Source organism: Neodiprion fabricii, chromosome 7 (assembly GCF_021155785.1).
Source record: "Neodiprion fabricii isolate iyNeoFabr1 chromosome 7, iyNeoFabr1.1, whole genome shotgun sequence".
NCBI classification, from domain to species: domain Eukaryota; kingdom Metazoa; phylum Arthropoda; class Insecta; order Hymenoptera; family Diprionidae; genus Neodiprion; species Neodiprion fabricii.
In genome coordinates this window covers 5,233,440-5,253,422 of record NC_060245.1, presented here as the reverse complement: position 1 = coordinate 5,253,422, position 19,983 = coordinate 5,233,440, and the positions used below count along the sequence as shown (strand labels likewise).

Here is a 19,983-nt window from a genome sequence, read left to right as displayed (position 1 = left end):
TGTACATTTATCAAACTTTAAATTTCCGTAAATTACTTTTTTTTAAAACGACTGCTGAAGATTCGGAAACGTGCGCAAAAATTTGTAAGATGATTCTTACGTATTTTGGTCTCCTATAACTTCGTATTCGTATGACGTTCGCTGTTGTTGAACATTATTAAAATTTTAAGAACGGAAAAAAATTTATCCAAGACAAATCGAAAGGCCTGAAAGAAAGGCCCTGCAGTCCTTTAACTGAAAAGATTTTCATTTTTCCAATTAACTCTGCAGAAATGGCAAAGCAATGGAACACATTTTACAAACAATTTTAAAACGGTGGGTTACCACTACTTTTCGTTATAAAATTTCCAGACTTTTCCAGGTTTTCAAGTCGTACAATTCACGTTTTCCGGGTAGCAAATAGTAAATAAAATATTATACCTCGGTTTCAAAGAATTACGTTTAGTTATATATAGTTATAATTAAGATAAACGTGAAAAATTTGTGTGAACAAAAAGAAGCATCTTGACGAGATCTACAACTTTGGTGGAGGGATGTTTCGTCGAGAAACATATATCTGTAGAGATATTCGACAAAAACGCTTCAAAAATCGTAAAAACAGAGTTTAAAATCAGGACATTTTTTTTGACGTTTCCATGAAATAAGAGTACGGATTTTGCGATACTTTCATTATTTCTACACTCAACAATTCAAAAATTTTCGAATATTATGTTATGTTTACTGCAGTTTTCGACGTTTCACAGAGTATAAAAGGTTACCTGCAAGAAAATAAATTATCAATCCTGTATAACATTTCTATCACCATATGAATAAACAGGTGTTCTCCTTAAATAAAACAGCCTCAGCGTAAAGAGATATCTGAAAAGGTTGGATATTAAATTATGCAATGCACTTCATCACCACACACACTCAAGTATTACTGAATTTACAAAACTTCAGCCGATATAAACTCCGAACGGGAATCTTCACGTGAACTTCAACAAAATATTGAAAAATATTAATTTTTTTCAGAATAATTATCATATTTCTCAACTTTTTGATTATCCACGTAATTCCCTACCATTTCTCGGCTTCCAAAAGACGCGGTAAATCTGGGACGGCTTCACGAGCCGAAAAACATATCGCTCGTAATGTTTCAATTACTAAAAAAAAGTAAGACAGGTGTAGTATTCCATTCAAAAACAGTTGCATCGCTTTATGGTATCCAGAAAAGTTTTCTAGGATCGCAAATGCAATTTTGAGCTGCTTCTTGATGTATCGCTCAAATTGTTTATACCATTTTGTCGGTAATATTTCTTTCCTTCACTCAGCGAAAACGTTCAACATATTTTTGAATGAAAATTTATGTAGAAACCTTTTCTTTTCGTTAATCCTTGTTTTGTACAGTTCAACGAAATAACGTGAGAATTCAGGTTTTTAAAATTAGTAATTGAAAGCACGATGAGTGTGAAAATTCAGCCCTGTTAAATCACAATTTATTCTCATTCCAAAGTTACAAGTATCAGAATTGAGTTCATACAAAGAGTAACGGTTGTACGTACATATTTGTATTGTGCTAAAAGAATGCCTCGACTCCGTTCACAGCTATCGGTAATAGGCTTGATACGTATTTAAAGAATTTAGACGTATTTTTCACTACCAAACCGAATAATTAGTATGCACGAATCACGTTTATAATAATATACACATATCAAATGGATGCGATGACACAGTTATTAATAAAAAGACTCATAACATTGCAAATGGGTTTAGAAAAAGAAATAAGAAAGAAGAAAAAAAAAAAAAAAAACAAACAAACAAACAATCATTCTGCTCAAAAATTCGGAGCCATCAAACTTAATATTATAAAAATATATATTTTAGGGAATCACAGATTCAATATTTACAAGAGGAAACGGGTGACAAAGATCCATTTAATCAGACGAATCACTACTGTTACCAGGAAATTCTGTGTACGGATTACAGCGATGTCGATAGCTTTGTCGTGCAATGTCAACTTTTTTTCTAAAACATTCCAAATTTCTCTTTTTTTGTTCGTGATCAGAACTGTCACCTCCTAGCCACGCCTTTCGAACTTCTTCCAGCGATTTTTCGACCGTTGAGACTCCCGAAATTCCGCTATCCGGAGTTGGAGGAATTTTCGACCTCTTTTTATGCGGCGTTACCGATTGTTCCGCTCGTGTTCTACGCACGCTCGAGTTATTTACAATATCTTTTTGAGCCTTAGAAACTACATCTTTCTGCGTATCATTGTCTGTTCTTAACTGCGTACCGCCGTTTTCCGCCGATATTTCATGTTTCACGTTTTTGCGTCGCCACTTTTTCAGTCTGTGAAGTTTGGTCGAACAATCCGAGTCAGTTTTTTGTTTTCTACACTTCTCCGCGGGTCGTTCATCTTCGCTGGTGGTAGTCGAATCTTTGTCATTGCCGATGGATCTCGCTGCGTATCTTGATCTGCGTGAAACAACACCGGAGCTTGTACTGGGCTGCTCTGCGTCCAATGGCTGAGCATCGCTGTGCGTGTCGCTATCCTCTTTCTTTATTGCTAATTTTCTCTTGACCCGAAATTTGATTCTTGATATTCTTCCATGTTTTACTTTAGCACCTTTCGATTTGCTCTTAGACTTACACTTTGTTTTATTATCATCTTTATCACTGTCCGTAACTGTGTCTATATGATTTACGGTGTTCGTCGAGGCATTTACAGTCGCACCGCCTTCCAGGGCTGCTAACCTCATGAGTTTCTCTCTTCTGTTTGCTATCAACTGTGTAATGCGATTTGGTGATTCCGAAGGTCTTTCTGGTACCACACCACCTGTTAAACCGCGACTACCAATCGCAGAGCCTAATATACTCAACAACAGCTGACGGTCTGAGGCAGTCGAGTCTGTGAAAAAATTTTGATTCGCACAAAAATTTTACCATTGTTTAAGGTATCGGTAATCTTAATATAACAGTGTCTAAGAGACAATTATATACTAGAAGTTATTCTCCTTTTTTAGTTTGTGCTATAAGCCCATTTATCTTTCATTTATCATATTTTTTACTGAATTGAATTTAAAAAAAGCTGTAAATCTTGAAAGAAAAATCGAACTTCATCTTCAAACGGTGGCAATTTTGTTAACAAAATACAAACACCGATTCGTGACAAAGCGGATAAATTATCCAAAAATGCTAATTTCAAATTTCGAGTAAACCGGTTGAGCCGTTTTTGAGATATCGCGGGCATTGCAAAACATCCCATCGAGCAAATTGGTTGATGTTATTGTGAATAACAATGCTTACTACTAATTCAATCTAATGAAAATATAATCAACTGAAGCTCGTTCTAGATACTTTTGAATAAAATAAAACCTAATCAAATTGAATAATTGGTTGTCGAGATATGAATTCTCGGAATTTTTTCACTTTTTTGACCTTCTATACATATATATGATAAGACCCCCTCGAGTTCCAATAGTAATCGGTTTTCAAAATTTACCGTCAGAGTCACTGCCATTGTATGTGCGTCCTATCGTCGGATGATGTTCCGAGTCACTTGGAGTCTGGGGAGCAGGTAGTGCGTCCTCCGAGTTCCAACCCTCTATTTCTCTTTGAACAAGAGAATCAAAGAAGGCCATCATACGAGGATCTTCGCGAGTTGACTGATGACTGTAGTCGTGGGTCATGAATTGACCACTACGGAGTACCAGGCTAACATACTCATTGTGTGTGAACACTTTACGTTGTCTCTCCTGCTTTCCAGCATCCCTCTTCAGACGGTGTAATATTTTTCCAGTTAGTTAAAATGGATGAAATAAATGGCAAAAGTTAGCGAAATAAGCGTTTGGAGGAAAAAATCGCACGAATATTTTGCACCGCAGAAAAAGAGACTTTTGACATACGTTTGGCGCCGTTGTTTAATTAGTCAATCAAGATAAGCCTGTTAGACAGGAAAACTATGGTCTGCATAGGAAGTTTGAAAGATAATGATTTTTACAGTATAGAATATTCTTTGGTTGATGTTCGATATGAATAAAGAGAAAAATTCATTGTTAATAGAATAATGAATTACCTTCAAACCACCGAGACAACCATTGCCAAGCGGAAATGGGCTCCAAATTTTTATAATCTTTTCAACACCCGAGGAGGCAAGGATACAGCTGGACTGATTAAAACGAACTTGATTTACAATGGATCTGTGCCCACGCAGAACCATATGCGCAGAGTCTACCCATTTCTCATTATCCATTGGAATTTTCCACATATACAGGTTAAAGTCGTCTGATCCTGTAACATTAATATAAGGAATAACAAAATTTGATAAATGAAAAGTGATCAACTTGAGAAAATAATTTAGATATGATTGATACAGATACTTGACAATATTTTTAAAATAACGTTTTTGTCGTACGAATTTTGTGTTTGCCAATTTAAACAAGAAAAATTCAGATCTTAGAAGTGGTTGCGAAGCATGAATCGATCGGTGTGAGCGTTTGTACCTGAGAGGACGTACTGGTCGTCGTCACCGGCAAAACAGCAAGACTTCATTGTACAGCTGTTGTAATAACCAGGATGATCAAATTGGCAAAGATTTGCCGGAGATTCGACGGCGTACAATACCGGAGGAAGTCGTCTTCTCAAGGCCAACAACTTTGTACCAGCCGCGTTATACCTGACATTCATACAGCTTTGCGACGTCCCTTCTGCGCCATATCGCAATACAGCCCTGAAATGAATTCGTGCAATGAAAAAAAGAGGGATTCGGCGACTTCGAAACGAATCTAGACTTTCATTCATCTCATAGAAAATTGAAGTGCTCTCAGCTTTTATGCAATCGTTTCCGAAACATACTCCTTTCAAAGACAAAACATGAAAAGATTCAAGATTTGATATTAGATGCTACTTTCCGAATGTCGCAACCAGGACTTGATTCATAAAATTTTTACTCACACTAGAGGCTTACGAACATCCCACATACTAACACCTTCCTTGGCATTCGCGGTGGCAAGCATCCTTGGCTCTGACGGATTGAACATAACAGAATGAAAAGCCGACTTGTACTGAGCAAGGCAAAAGGTTTCCGTAGAAGAAGAATCTCTGATATCGTATATGAGCACCCTCCCGTCGTCGCATGCGCTCGAGAAGACATTGTCGTTGTGTGGATGGATCGATAAGCCGTACACTGGCTTCTCATGAAGGAAATAATTCAGCGGATCGCCACTGTAATGTACAAATAATTAAAATGGCCGATAATAATTCTTGCTTGACTTGTAAATGAACTCGATTTTAAGGAGAAATGTTACACAGAAGTAAGTTCAATTTTTCACAAGCTTGAATAATTGTGCAAGACAAAGCAGAAATGGGAAATGCATTCAATTTCAGTAAATACGATCTCCTCTAATATTTCTTTAGTGCAATGTGCTACAGCGATAATATTTTCTCACGTTTTTAAGTCATGAACGATGACTTGGTCGTCGTTTCCAGCTGAAAATATTTTTGCTTTTGTGCTGTCGTATCCCAGACAGAATATATTACTGCCATGCTGAGCTTTCATAACTGCCGGTTTTCCGACACCCTGGATCGCTTGTTCGACCTGCCATAATAAAACCCTTCTGTCGTCGCCACCTGTGTATAATTACAAGCCAAATATCTGTGATACAAGATGTATCCGGTCTATAGAATAGCAATAATAATAATCAGTATTCGATGCAAGTAAAGATTTTACAATTATCTATAAAATATTGTGAGACACAAATCTGGGTCGTCTATGAAGTTTCATCGCTTGCTGAGATTTGAAAGAAAGAGAAAAAAATACATATTTGTTAGGGTGACAGAATACGCAAGAATTTTCATTTCACACAAGTTTGTTAGAATTTCTAACCTGATTTGAAATTATCTGAAATGGCCAAATATATGAGTATAAAATTTCTTACGTGCTTTTTACGGATATCTCTTTTTCGCCATCTTTTCAATTTACAATAGTTGAAATAACAGACTTTATGGTCATAAATTGTTGGGACAGCAAAGTTTAGTCTCATGTAGACATTGAAATTGAATTGATGGTAAATGCCAATTTTTCTATCATCAGCTACAATTGTAACTTTTTTACCAAGAGAAACACCGGGGAAACTTCATAGGTCACTTCAGGGATGCGACCGCTTAGATAATTAAATTAAAAAAAAAAAAAATGATATTGTGTAAGAATTTTATTACTGATACTAAATTTTTGATTCAGCTTTAAGAAAACAAGAATAATAATAATAACAACAACAATAATAACAACGACAATTTTTACAGTAATTCTAGCAAGTTCTTATCAACTTAACGCAAATAATGTATGACATTATCTTGACTACATTCTGAATCCGAAGTGTGTTTGAAAAAGTAATTGTTCAAAAGTATTACAGCTGATAAATGTAGGTATGATAATCTGAAATTATGTACGTTCTATATCGAAGGTAAAAAAAATGAAACATTAAAAATTTTACAGAGATATGTTGAAAAAAAAATCTGTCATGAATCATTTATTATCATGAAATTCATCGGCTAAACGACGAAAATCTTTTGTCGGCATGGTTTGAAATCAAAATAACTAATTGATTTAGATAATGTGAGTTCTTTTTCCATGTACGAAATTTTCTTAAATTCTTGCATGCCAAGTTCCTGCACGAATCCTTATTTCGTTATATGCATGGTTGTGTTACATTGCAAGTACACAATTACAGCAGAGTCAAATAAAAATCTAATGTTTGCACTGGATCACTCGACTGTACGTGATAATTGAAAAGAGGCCGAAGTTTGCAAAGGCGAAAGGAAGATTTAGGATATCGTTAAGCTGCTGTTCTGCTTCAGAATTGAACTTGAAATAAGATGGAAAGATAAAAGATGAATGACTATATGACCAAGAAATGATAATATTGACCTGGATTCGAAGAAATCTATATTTTGCGCATTGCAATCAACTTCCAACAGGAAAAATATGAAAACTTTGAAATTCTCTGCAAGTTACATATTTACCCTCCCATGTATTGTAAAAATATTGGAACAGAGAAATGTTGCAGAATTATTACGAATTGAGGGCAGGGGAAAAATTCTCGACGATAAGACGACGCGGCGAAAAAGAAAGTTGGGTTTCAGGAAACTTGTATTTGATAATTTCGTACAATTATTATTTCAAGGAGATAGATAGAGAGAGAAAAAAAAGAAAAGAAACTTCTACGTGTTATATATTTTTGCCTGATGTCTGGGGTTGAAAAAGAAACGTGCAAAACAGAGAAAAAAATTTTGAAATGCACGCTAGACAAATTACACTTGTATAGTGTTAAAATAAATACTCGTACAAGTTGCATGATATTATAATGATATGGGCAAAGGTTTGTGAGGGTTGAAATAAATAAAATTTGATAACGTACATACATACACGCATACAGATAGTAGCAAGCTTACCGGAGACAAGTAACTCCCCTTCTTTGGAAAACTCGATCGCATTAACGCAACCATAATGCGACTGTAGATCTTTTCTAAACAAATTCTCGGAGCAGCCAAGCCTGGCGTTGACGAGACGTTTGGTAAAATTGAAGTGATCGTGTATCTGCCTGTTCACGACGTAGGGCAAAGGGTTGCAAACCGACGGCGAAACCATGTTTATATCTGGCTGGGTGTCTCGGATTTTCCATATAACACTTCTGTTACAAAATTAAGAAGGAGAAAAAAGAAAACTACATAGGTATATACCTCCTCCGCCTTGTTATAGCTGCTTACTTTATTGCTGTTTCGCTGACAGGCGTGTAGTTGTCTCTAGTCCTGCACTTACGATTAGTACAATCACGAACCACCGCAATCTCTGTGAATCAGCTGTTCGTCGCCTCTCAACTGTTTCGATTTCTAGTCATATCGCTGCGTGACATGTCCGGAACATTTTCCGCTCGTTTTCAACTAGGAATCTGTCCCTCTGCCGATCTTTCATTGTTCCATTGAACAATTTGCTCATATACGTAACTTCCTTACCCTTGTTTATACCTCCCTTCGACGAACTGCGTTTTCCTTTAACTCTCAACTAATTCACGACACGAGTCGCCAGACTCGCGTTAAATTTGCTCCCCCGGTCTCTTCTCACTTCTTGTTGCTACAATGACGCTCCGTTCCTAATCCTTGATTCTCAGCTGCTTTTATTTCTTAAACCGTGTCAACCTTGTGTATGTAAACAGATATTAATCCCGTTTACCGTTACAGACGCGCACGACACAGTGCCGCCTCTCAGCGGTTTTCGAACGTGTTAAGGGGTTGCTACAGTCAGTTCTTACCGACTGCGTCATATGTCTCTTATTTTGGCTTTTATCAAAGACTCCGCGTCGCAATTCAAAAATAAAAAAAAAAAAAAATAAAAACACGACAGTGGTATTCTACATGCGATTCTGAAATACACCAATATACCTATTTATGTTTCGGGAAACGATAAAAAAACTGACGTGAAGAATAAGAAATCGCGATCACGCTTTCATATTTTTGATGCCATATCTTTATTTTTGTATAAAATCAAAATTCTTTAGCGTGTTGCCGTTCAAAATTGCACGTAGAATAAGTTCGTTATGCCCTTTTCTTGCATTGCAACGCATAGCTTCTGATAATATTCAAAATAGAAGGCATTTGACGCAGTTGGTAAGGACTGATTATAGCACCCTCTTAAATCGCTCCAGGCTTGCCCGATAATTTGGTAAATTGTATTTTCTCGACGGAAATATTTCCACGAATATCAAACTTCGACTAACTGTAATAGTGACTCGATACGCGTAATTTCTATACTAATTGTAAGCGGACGATCGAAACTACAGCTGGAAAGGCTGTGAGAATGTAGAATGCTTGAGTAAGGCATCCACACTCGAAGTAAAGAAATCGCACCGTGGGTTCTTAAATATCAGGGAATTCGGAATACGGGAATGGCTCATTATTCAACAGGAGTCTGATATCAAATGTATAAGAATTTTGGTCGCAACCATATTACGTTAATTGTATACGCGCGTATTTCAAGTTGAGCTGCACTCTTGCGAGGAAAAACTTGTATCCAAACAATTAGAATAATCTGATAGGCACGACTGCAATAATTGTAGTTTCTTAAACTTACCGTGACCGACTCAATTAATAACATGCCGGTAACATAAGACTAAAATATGTAGTGGTGACGAATCTACAATTTTAATCATTACTTCTGGTTTTCGTTGACAATACTCGCACAACATTGAAGGTGGGATTACGAACGAAAAACAATATGACAAGTATTACTTACAAAAATGATTTAATGTTGGGTATGTCGTACTATACAGAGAACTCAGACCTTTCAAAACCTTGCATTCATCATCACATACATACGTAACTTCGTTATCAATGTTGTTCTTGTTAACTTAATTAAAATCCGGCTAATCTCTCAGCCATCGTGCGGTATCGTTCACATGTAAATGAAATTGAATCTGAAATCCATAAAATCATTATTATTTCAATGCTGTATTAAAACGTTACCAATATCGAAGATACATTTAAAAATTAGAATGATTTTAACTTTCATGAATTGGGGCGCTGCTGTGCTACTTTACATTCAATTCCTAGCATTTTGAATTCCAGATGCAAGAAGCTGCATAAAATATCAAGCATTTGGTAATTTATAGATTTATTCTGTACCTGCAAAGTGATTGTGGGAGGGATGAAATTATTGGTCCGTATCCTTGCGAATTGTCATACAGTTCAAACAATGGAGCTGCAACTAACTTGTAATTCTTGGGTACAGCAAATAGAGCTGAAAATTATCAGCAACATCGAAGTTAATAACTTTGGGGGAAAAACGGTAAAGTTAGTTGAAGAATTTCGGTTACTTGGAACAAGACAAATGATGTTAGCAGAATAGATAAAGTACAAATACCTTTTTCCTGTAATTGTACTAAGAAAAGTCGTTTGTGCTCTTTGGGTTTGGTAATGTGTGGAGGTACGTAAGGATATTGCGGTGGTTCGAAGTTAGGTCGCCACCAATTACCAATTGTATCCTCGATTACCCATTCTTGTTTAACTCCATCTTGCCGCCCAAGAGTCTGCAAATGATTTCACCTTCATTAATGCCAAGTTAGTACCGATAGTTCAAATACCCAAGATTAAATACATTCTTCTTCGTTTTAGTTCACTAAGAACATGGTTACAAAATAATTGTGAATTCTTCATATTTCGTACAACATCATGACAATGTGGAATCAATAAACATTCAACCCATTAAAAAATACGTCTCTTACTTATAAAATATACTCGAGTGACATAGATAATTTAATTTTACGAAAAAGAACCTACTTACAATCGTGTCATTCATATCACATCATAAGTGTAAACAAAAATAATTGGCGTTTTATACAGTTATCTTTCTTTAACATTCCAAAGTCACAAAATAAAACGCATACTAGTGAATATATACAAATAAAGCTAATGCACAACAAATTAAAAATAACAAAGTAACAAGCGTATAACTTAATATCTCTCTGTTCTTTGACAGAATTTTAGTTGCAACCACTGGAAGTACTTTTTCATCTTTTTTTTTATATGTTTTTACTAAGCGAAATAGGAGAAATAATTACAGTCTTGAAATCTTCCGTCTTATCTACAATAACGTTGAGACCTGGATTCAAAAGTGAATGATTTAGATACACTTAACAATGTTCTTAGCTAACCAGTGTATATACAATTCTTCCATTCGGTTTACTTCTACTGACATGAAAGTGTCCGGGCATGCAGCACATTGAAAGAAACCATTATCCAACAATATAACGCAGTGTACGAAAACAAACTAATTTGAGCTACAGGCCCGGTTACATCGATTCTACAAACAGGTTTTTACAGAGTCATAGGATTTATTACAGAGGGCTCATCAAATCAGTAGTACAGTCTAACAAATCAAAGTGCTGCTCCTAGCTGCCCGGGAGGGCAGCTTAAGGCGCTGCGCTAACTGTTACCTCTGTGAGGAGCCGTTTCAGGCCCTCTACCTCGTCTTCTCCTGCATTCAACTCGCCACCTGGTCTGCGAACCAATAAAAATTACCATCATTAGTACATAATTCTGTGTGTCACGTTGTTAAATTTTATGTACTCATTATTTTCTTTTTAACTTTATACTGTAAAAAATGGACATCTGTAATTTGCAAAACATGATTTTCAATTATTGAATCTGATTGAAATAGTTGGGCAGGAAAAAATGTGGAAATTCGAATTCCCTGCTTTCAGCACACGAGATACTCTAAATATTCGTGATAAGAATGACGCGTGTAGAATATAATTAAAAAAAGAATGCTTACAATTTGAAAAATGTTGTACCAAGCTGGAGGAGCAGTACGTGAGGCAAGCCATGCTCGTGTACCAAGAGGACACCTTCGACGCTACGTCGCATTCCAATTTTGTCAAATTCATCCCTCATTCGCTGAAACCTGGCTGGTACTGACGGGTCTTTCTCAAATAGTGGCTCTTTCGTTCCAAATGTATAGTTTGTCAAAGGATATCTATGATAAATGAGTTGTATTTCTTTGGTTAGGATTATTTTTTTATCTGGATATTGTAACTATTAAGTAAGTACCTAGTTCCAACATCTTGAACTATGCATTCTTGGATATACTGGAAGTAAGAAACTTACAGAGATATTCACAGTATGTTTGATTTACATGAAATTTCTATTGTTACAAATTTTATTTTAAGCATCGAGTACAAAGTGTTGGGGATTGTTTTCTTTGTTTTTTTTTTTGTGTCACGGTCTTTCAAAAGACTGTTCATGTCTGTTCTAAGACTGAATACTTAAAAACTTGAGCTATAGCAAAAATTTCTTTACATAATATACGCATTGCAATCAGTTTTTTTCTTCGATTTCAAGCAGGAATAGCTCAATTTTAACGGCATATACATCTGACATAAATATGTGAATAAGGTATCGTTAAATAAAATGACGAATTGTGATACTGACTCACACATGCGTCTTCAAGAATGATGTGTGATTTCAATAGCATAATAATAAATCTATTAACGGGGCTCTGAGAAATTTTCATTCATATCCTCATTTGCAAAGGTTCAATTTTCGATCAAACAGATTCAATTTGTAAATTAATAGTCTGCAAGTATAATTCTGATTCTCAACTATTGAACAGTGTTTTTTCTATCACGCACAAAATGAAAGTCTACAGAGTACAGTAGTATTCTTTTTTACGAATGAATTCCACTTCGGAAACTAAGGCTTTTTACGGCAAATACAATACGTAGGACAAACGAATTTTGTCGCAATTTTTGAATTGATTTGATTTTGTTGAATGAATAACTTTTACCTTTCTAGTATGATGTTATTAAAGTTCCATTTTGAATCTACAGAATAACACGAGCAAATGTAATTTTTTCTATACAGATAAACCAGCATAATTAATCTTCTCAGCGCAATTAATTTACCGCTACATACAAACGTTTATCAACGTTCATAACTAAAGCATTTTAAAAGTTTCATACAAATTTCAATTTGAAGAATCATATCTTGATATTAGATAACCAAAATTTTCATCAGCAAGGCATGTATTTGGTTTATTTAATTTATACTCAAAATATCAAGCAATTTGATGGTGAACAAATTTTTATTTATTTTTTTTTTTCTATGTCAGACATTTTCCCCAACACTTGTTATATTTTAATTACAATCGATTAAAATTATATAAACAACAATTTACCAGTATTCCTCAAATTCTTTTTTGACGGAAAATATGTTTCGCCGTATTAATTGATCCGAGTGAGCAGAATATTTCAAATAAAATGATGAGAATGTAGGATCTGGGATGTCTACTTTTTACGCATAAAAGAATTTAACAATTAAAATTCTGACGTCATTCAGAAGACCGAATATCATTTCAAAAAGTCAACATCCCATCACCGCACATGGTTGCTACAGCAATTATTAAAAATTCTCTAAATTACTGTATAAGTTTGAGGAGGATAAAAAGCAATATAACAAGAATAAAAGATCACACTTTGAGAAAAACTGATGGATAGATACACTGGAAATGTTTCACAAGATGCGTATACAACTTAAAATAACTATTTATAACACAGAAGAGGAAATATACGTAATTCATTGATAAAAATTATAAGTAATATAAGTTGTTATTTATCACAACTAACGAGTGTTTAACTCTATTTGCAAAATTCTATGCACAATTATTTTTAATATTCTTCTCAATAAAAATTCGTTCGCTTCGGTATGATAAAATTTCATACAAATATCAGAAGCTAATCATTATTTTCCAATTATAGATTTTAATATAAAAGATTAGTGAATAAAAATTGTGTGAAAAAATGTGAACACAGGCTTTGTACCAATTGCCAGTAAACGATCAGATCCAGGCAACTGAAATTTACTCGTTATTTGTCTTTTTTTACATAAAATTTCAGTACTTGGAACAATGTTAGACGAAATTTATTTCATTTAACAAGGGCAAAGAGGTTGGACATAAATTTATCCGAGTATGGACTCTTGCATATTGTTTGAATAAAGCTTCATTCCAAACATAGCAAAATGGTGAATAATTGAAAGTTTCATTCGAAAGTAGGAACGAGGAATTTCAGGACGCATGAGCGTTGAGTGCATACGCTAAATTGCCGGTTGATCATACACCAATAATTGATGGGAAGCCTCTCACATGTATAATAAGTGAAATGTGCATGAAAAAGATGAGCAAATAAAATTTAAAAGCACCTGACTAATGATACGAAAATAAATATAGCGACGACTGTGAGAGACATTTTGGCGTTTAGCTTAATGCAGAGAATAAACCACATCAATAGCTATTGCTTGTGACTGTATTCTTACTTGGGCTGTTGTTTGCAAATTTTTTGTTACTCAAAAAAAAGAGAAAAAAAAAAAAAAAAAGCATTAAAAAATATACATTATTTTAGTAACATTATATTAATGTCCATTCAGTCATAGTTTCACGTAAAGCGTACACTGAACTTTGATAAGCTATCATAAACTTTTACAATGAAAATATATAATTGATGCATTAGGTTGTTGAATGATTATATAACAGAGTGGCGTGGTAAGTCGCTAGTTAATGAGTAAAAAAGAAATAAAAAAAATGTAATTAGTTCACATTTAATTAGCATATTCTGAAATCCGACAATAGATATTCCACATATAAGACCAACTACGATTTTTCACAGTCATTTTCCAATTCCTTATTCAAGGAACAATCGCAATGATCGCATCGATATCTAGATTACCATTGCAAATGGTAGTTTGAATAAAATTCGATATTAATTAGAAGCAATTTATTGAAAATCGATGCTAAATATATGTTCGAGTATTGAAGTGTTTCATTTTTATAGCTCTCTATGCCATAAAAATTATATTTTAATGTAGCTCTCTGTCGTCGCAAAACTTTTCTAATCACATTGCATAGACGAAAAATTGATGCACCATGGTAATGGCAATGCAAAGATAATAAAATTATATCAATTCATACATATAACATTCGATGATATAATTATTTCTTTGGGATTATTCACACGCAAAGAAATGCATTAAATTTAATGCTGAAATGGCAAAGCCTCTAACAACATCAAACAAATAATGAACATAAATTCATTTCACGCACATTACAGGCATCCCTACATTCGTAATTATTTGAAATTTTAATCGGAAGTTGGTTATTGTTTTTTTTTTTTTTTTTTCAAATGTAGTTGTCAATGCTTCAGCTTACAATTAATCAATAATCACTGTCATTGCGGTACATAAATATCAACAATTTGTATGTTATTGTTGTGACTTGGTAAAGTTCTATCAGTTACAATGATTATAAATGAAACTAAATTGTCTCGGTTATTGCAGTATTACATAACGAGGTTCCGTAAAATGTAGCGACAAGATCGAAAAGACTTACTCTTAAACTAAAGTCACCTAAAACTGCTTAGACAAACGTAAATGAATATATACATCTTAATGTTTCACAAACGAAAGTCTTTTAACAAATGATTTCTTATCGTACTGTCCTTTCATTTAAGTGATGAAAAAATGTTTGAAAATTGATGATGTTTCAGATCGGGCAATTGCAAGAAAAGAATATCAGAGATTGAGTTTGCAAATTTCTACAAACAAATGATTTATAATATTCCATGACGCATCGCTATCCTTAGATTTGAATTTTACAATGGCATTACATCGAAATTTAAGATTCCTAAACATAGTCTGTTTTTGACAACAAAATAACACTAATTGTTGCCGTTCAATCTTTCTTTTTAAACGATATTACAAGTTTCACGGCCTTTTGAACATAAATATAGCTAGTTGAGTAATAACATTTATGAAAACCAAAGTTATTTAGCGAGTGAGGAATTTTTGAGCAGAAAGAAAATATTTGTAATTTATTTGAACATTTTTCATTTCTTTTCTTCTATAGTATTTGAAATTGGGGACAGTTTTGAAAGAGGCTAATTTTCTCTGGGAAAAAAAAACATGTGTAATACAATATGACTGATATTAAAAGAAATTTTCACGGCGTTAATTCCTTAACCATTTGAAATGTCCGGCAAGCGTTTTACAGCTAAATGTCTAAAGAATATAGATTTCACCAGGAATTCTCAAAAATTTGAAATTTGAAAAAAATACTACTCTAGGCTGCGTGTACTTTGACGCTAGATAGAAAATGAGAATATATTTTTTTAAATCACTGTAAACCAACGTTCTGTTGAATTGCAAAGAAGTTATCAGAGAGCATTGTTTGAAAATTCTAAATTTTTCATGAACCAAATTTTACTTCGAGTCCCTAAAAAGTCACGTAAGAGGGCAGGTCAATATTGATGCCTGTAAAACTTAAGATAATTACATGTTGTATAGCATAGTGAATTACTAGAAAAATTATTTTCTGCCATTATTTCTGTACTCTTCATATGTGTTTACATATAATATTTCTGACCCGGTGATACGATTGGTTCTTAATCGGAGCTAATTTATATTCAAGGATGTATTTCGTATAAGTGATTCTATTGAATTAAAGCACGGACATTTCAAACGAGTAGCAAATGGGAATTATTTCGAAACAAGTGTATCATCTATTAATCAGCTTAAAGTAATCAAAGTTCCGCATTGGCGGAAGTGTTTACAATGGCAGTCAATATTCAACACTCTCTTACAGAAAAGAACAGCGATATATCTAAATCGACCAACACATAGTGACGCTCCCTGTACAATCAACGAGCAGTGACTGAGGAAGACGATCGTTTCTAGGGAGAAAGAGAGCGTAATAAACGTTAATAATTCGAAGATTGGCGCAGCGAATGAAACGGCGTTAGAATCCTGACGTTTTCACAGGTAAATTAGATTTTGTCAAAGTAAGTATCATTAGCGTCGTCGACAAGCCGGCCATGTCCGTTTCATACCGAGCTGAGGTGGAAGTGTTTTTAACGATTAATTAAGGTTCGATAAACACATTTAGATATTCACTTACAAGTTGACCGTTCTGTTGATGGTTACTGATTGATTTGTGACCACTTTCCCTTCAAAGGAGCTATTACTTGCCCTTCTTGGCCACCCACTGCCCTTTACCTGAGTTGTTGCCATCGCCATTTTTATTTGAAAACTGCTTCGTACTCAATGGTTCGATCCGATTCCTCTCTTCTGCCGTGCGTCAACCTGCCACACGAAGTGTGTACTTGGGGTGCGTTCCGATATTGGCCCCCAGTGATGTCAACAATCTTTTATCTCTTTTGTGCTACCAAGTTCGTGAGTAGCTCTGTCTCTGTCCTAGGGAGTTTTTAGCGTTGCCAGCGAATTTTGGAACGCACTCTTGATTGGCCAACCAATTACTCGCTAGTGGAGTTTTCAACTGGCTGCACTGCGAATAATTCCTCCAGTTTTCAAAATCTGTATAGGAATGATTCTTTGGTTCATGTTAAATTAATCGAGTTACGGCTTCAGACGCTCTACGATTGTTGTTTGGGTAATATTTTGGTATAAACCATAACGTCTTTATAATCTAGTGGTTAGATATTTGATACTGTTGTTTAGACAACACGCTTGTTGGCTTGCAGTCCCTGTCTTGTTTACAAGGTTATATGACGTGATACGCATTATCTATAACACGGCTCTATACTCCGTGTTGTCAAATAATATTATTAGTCAATTTTAGCACTAATACAATGATATTATAGTCTTTATGGTTCGAGAATTTCTTCGGGTTACAATTTTTTCCGATCGGATGTTAAACTGGCTGCACCGAGTACACGCTGAGTGGGATTCCCTAGTTGTTCCCTAGCGCACTCAATACAGCCAGTTGAAAACGCAGTCGGGCTCGTTTTTGCTGTTGTGATCCACAAATCCTCCACCCGGGCTGCAGCGCTAACCATAAACCATCCCGATGCCATGAGAGAGAATTAGGATTAGATAAAAAATAAAAATAAATACCATAAATACGCCGTCAAACGCGTTGACACAGTCAGTGAAAATATGCAAAAATATGAGAAGCTAGAAAAAATCGGGGAAGGTACGATTCGGAACTTAATACTCATTTCACACATGTGGAAAAACAATTTGTCAACTTTTAAAACTATAAATCAGTCTACGAACAATAGAAACAAATGAACGTAATCTCATTGTCAGAAATTGACAGTATCGAACTACTCCTGACCGGTGGTACGTTTATATTAACGGTTTGCTTATATCTAATACAGGAACATACGGTACCGTATTTAAAGCGAAGAACCGTGAAACGCACGAAATCGTAGCTCTGAAAAAAGTCCGGCTAGATGAAGATGATGAAGTAAGTGAACACAAACCGAGCAATTATTTAGCAATCAAAGAGGTATTATTTCCAACTCCATTTAAGCTGTTTGAAAGGTTTTACTTAATTTCATTCCAATTATTTAGGGTGTTCCATCCTCTGCCCTACGAGAGATTTGCCTCCTCAAAGAGTTGAAACACAAGAATATTGTTCGTCTGTACGACGTTCTTCATAGTGACAAAAAACTGACTCTAGTCTTTGAGCATTGTGATCAAGACCTTAAGAAGTATTTCGATAGTCTTAACGGAGAGATTGACTTGGATGTCGTCAAGTCATTTCTGTAAGTGTCTTCATTTTCAAATTTGGTACGTTTCAGGATATTTGGTCACATCGTAGGAGATAAAAACTCGTAAAGTCTGAAAATGTTTGACTGATAAAATATCGCCACGTATGCAACTTTTAAAACCTGCGCTATGAATTTTCGGAATCGCGTACTTTCTGATTGTAATAAATATTTAGTAACTGCGTTAATTTAATATATGTCACCGTATTACTGCATACATTATGCTTTTATATTTTCTAAATTTCTTCAGAATTGTGCAGTGAAATCAGTGAGAATTTTTTAAATGTTTCAAATTTTTTTTTATAAATTTTTTTAATAAAACTGTTGTTGGCCGTTGGTCAATTTTCCATAAGGATATATGTTGAAATCTTGAAACCCTTCGATCAACTAACCTAAGAAACGGGATAGACGGTTGATTCAAAATTTGATAGGCTGACTGAGCACAAGTGTGGTAAGTATTTGTCTAAATTTAGTTATAATGATGGTATTTTCGTCTAATTCTAAAAATACACTTCGTCCCAACGAGTCTTTCTTTAAAAATGGTCTTGTTGCCTTTAGGTACCAGTTATTGCGTGGATTGGCGTTTTGCCACAGCCACAATGTTCTTCACAGGGACCTTAAACCACAGAATTTGCTTATTAACAAGGTACAACGAGTTCGTGTTCTTAAAGCTAGTCAGTTTTTATGCATGTGCTCCATGTTAATATTCCTCGATACTTTAGAACGGAGAGCTGAAATTAGCCGACTTTGGATTGGCTAGAGCCTTTGGAATACCAGTAAAATGTTACTCTGCAGAAGTAGTAACTTTGTGGTACCGTCCACCAGACGTTTTGTTCGGAGCAAAATTATACACGACATCCATAGACATGTGGAGTGCAGGGTGTATATTTGCTGGTAAGTCGTTACTTGTTGGTAAAAATTTGCACAGATCGTGCCAATTATCAACTTGGATAAGTAATTTTCATCTTGAAGTCCGAATAGTGGCAGCGGTAAATCTTATCAAAAATATCTGATAAAATGGATCTCCTTTTTAAAAATTGTCAAATGTTTGAAATCACGATAAGCTTCATATTGTTTGATATGGTATTGAACAAATTGTTGGTCAATTGCTTAATAATGAACCCACGAATCATTATCGCATAGAATTAGCAAATGCTGGCAGACCACTATTTCCGGGGTCAGACGTTGAGGATCAGTTGAAACGAATTTTTAAAATGCTGGGCACTCCGACTGAAGAAACATGGCCCGGGTTAACTACATTGCCTGATTATAAATCGTTCCCTCCATATCCAACATTAGGTGGATTACCCCAGTTTGCGCCAAAGCTAAACTCTAGAGGCAAAGATTTGCTGCAGGTAATTTTAAACTGAATCTGCTGATCAAGATGTGAATTACTCAATTTACAACACCTTTTTCTTTTTCAGAGATTATTAGTTTGTAACCCAGCACTACGTCTATCTGCTGACGAGGCGATGGCACACTCGTACTTTGCCGATTTAAATCCAGCTGTGAAGAACGATCGCTGTCAATAGCTGGTTGGCTTTATTTACGATTCATATTCTTGACACTCCAGTAATGATATATTTATTATATATGAACGTGCAATAATCTAGTTATGTGTAATAGTACAATGTCTTGTGTTGTTTAGGTATTCCAGCGTGTGGACGTGTGTGTGTGAGTATATATGTGTTTCTCTGCACATATATCTAATGTAAGTGCGTATGCATATTATTTATCAATATACAATTATAGTTAAGGTATAACATAATAAGTGAATAAATCTTTAATTTTACTGTTGTTCAATTTAATCATTCTCATGTTCCCTTTTTTTCACACTCAAATAAAAACATTATTTTTTTGAATCGACGGTCCCGGTCATATTTAGAAATTCAGTATG

General features: G+C 34.9%; 3 protein-coding genes across 5 annotated transcripts; 1 reads left to right on the top strand and 2 right to left on the bottom strand.

The window, feature by feature from the left end:
• Window positions 1-1,458: 1,458 nt before the first annotated feature.
• Window positions 1,459-8,213, bottom strand: LOC124186382 (DDB1- and CUL4-associated factor 5). Of its 2 annotated transcripts, XM_046578030.1 has the most exons (8): window positions 7,744-8,213; window positions 7,429-7,667; window positions 5,427-5,607; window positions 4,933-5,202; window positions 4,482-4,708; window positions 4,055-4,269; window positions 3,482-3,752; window positions 1,459-2,887 (listed from the first exon to the last, which is right to left on the bottom strand). In XM_046578030.1, the coding sequence occupies exons 2-8, from the start codon at window positions 7,622-7,624 to the stop codon at window positions 1,914-1,916; spliced, it is 2,334 nt and encodes a 777-aa protein (XP_046433986.1). In that variant the 5' UTR covers window positions 7,625-7,667; window positions 7,744-8,213; the 3' UTR covers window positions 1,459-1,913. The 2 variants fall into 2 exon arrangements, with proteins under 2 accessions (XP_046433986.1, XP_046433987.1); XM_046578031.1 differs by having other exon boundaries at window positions 7,429-8,213.
• Window positions 8,214-9,257: 1,044 nt separating this feature from the next.
• LOC124187152 (cleavage and polyadenylation specificity factor subunit 5) lies at window positions 9,258-16,671 on the bottom strand. The gene is made up of 6 exons (XM_046579446.1): window positions 16,472-16,671; window positions 11,303-11,503; window positions 10,965-11,028; window positions 9,893-10,058; window positions 9,655-9,769; window positions 9,258-9,446 (listed from the first exon to the last, which is right to left on the bottom strand). Exons 1-6 carry the CDS (start codon window positions 16,588-16,590, stop codon window positions 9,425-9,427), a joined length of 687 nt encoding a protein of 228 aa, XP_046435402.1. The 5' UTR covers window positions 16,591-16,671; the 3' UTR covers window positions 9,258-9,424.
• A 607-nt stretch (window positions 16,672-17,278) lies between these two features.
• On the top strand, window positions 17,279-19,894 carry LOC124187150 (cyclin-dependent-like kinase 5). 2 transcript variants are annotated; one of them, XM_046579441.1, is made up of 8 exons: window positions 17,279-17,506; window positions 17,694-17,782; window positions 17,890-18,083; window positions 18,645-18,732; window positions 18,809-18,980; window positions 19,230-19,441; window positions 19,511-19,621; window positions 19,735-19,894. In XM_046579441.1, the coding sequence occupies exons 1-7, from the start codon at window positions 17,470-17,472 to the stop codon at window positions 19,616-19,618; spliced, it is 900 nt and encodes a 299-aa protein (XP_046435397.1). In that variant the 5' UTR covers window positions 17,279-17,469; the 3' UTR covers window positions 19,619-19,621; window positions 19,735-19,894. The 2 variants fall into 2 exon arrangements, with proteins under 2 accessions (XP_046435397.1, XP_046435396.1); XM_046579440.1 differs by having other exon boundaries at window positions 17,280-17,506; window positions 19,511-19,894.
• The last annotated feature ends 89 nt before the right edge of the window (window positions 19,895-19,983 follow it).

What these genes read in the sequence shown, in the direction of transcription:
- LOC124186382 (XM_046578031.1), bottom strand. Translation starts at nt 7,624, where the DNA reads ATGGTTTCGCCGTCGGTTTGCAACCCTTTGCCCTACGTCGTGAACAGG. An exon ending in ATCGTTCATGACTTAAAAAC is followed by an intron (nt 5,203 to 5,426) that starts GTGAGAAAATAT and finishes TGTACATTACAG; the next exon opens with TGGCGATCCGCTGAATTATT. An exon ending in CAATGGCAGTGACTCTGACG is followed by an intron (nt 2,888 to 3,481) that starts GTAAATTTTGAA and finishes ATTTTTTCACAG; the next exon opens with ACTCGACTGCCTCAGACCGT.
- LOC124187152 (XM_046579446.1), bottom strand. Translation starts at nt 16,590, where the DNA reads ATGGCGATGGCAACAACTCAGGTAAAGGGCAGTGGGTGGCCAAGAAGG. An exon ending in ATCAACAGAACGGTCAACTT is followed by an intron (nt 11,504 to 16,471) that starts GTAAGTGAATAT and finishes CATTTATCATAG; the next exon opens with ATATCCTTTGACAAACTATA. An exon ending in GGTACAACATTTTTCAAATT is followed by an intron (nt 11,029 to 11,302) that starts GTAAGCATTCTT and finishes ATTGGTTCGCAG; the next exon opens with ACCAGGTGGCGAGTTGAATG.
- LOC124187150 (XM_046579441.1), top strand. Translation starts at nt 17,470, where the DNA reads ATGCAAAAATATGAGAAGCTAGAAAAAATCGGGGAAG. An exon ending in GCTAGAAAAAATCGGGGAAG is followed by an intron (nt 17,507 to 17,693) that starts GTACGATTCGGA and finishes TATCTAATACAG; the next exon opens with GAACATACGGTACCGTATTT. An exon ending in TGCAGGGTGTATATTTGCTG is followed by an intron (nt 18,981 to 19,229) that starts GTAAGTCGTTAC and finishes ATTATCGCATAG; the next exon opens with AATTAGCAAATGCTGGCAGA.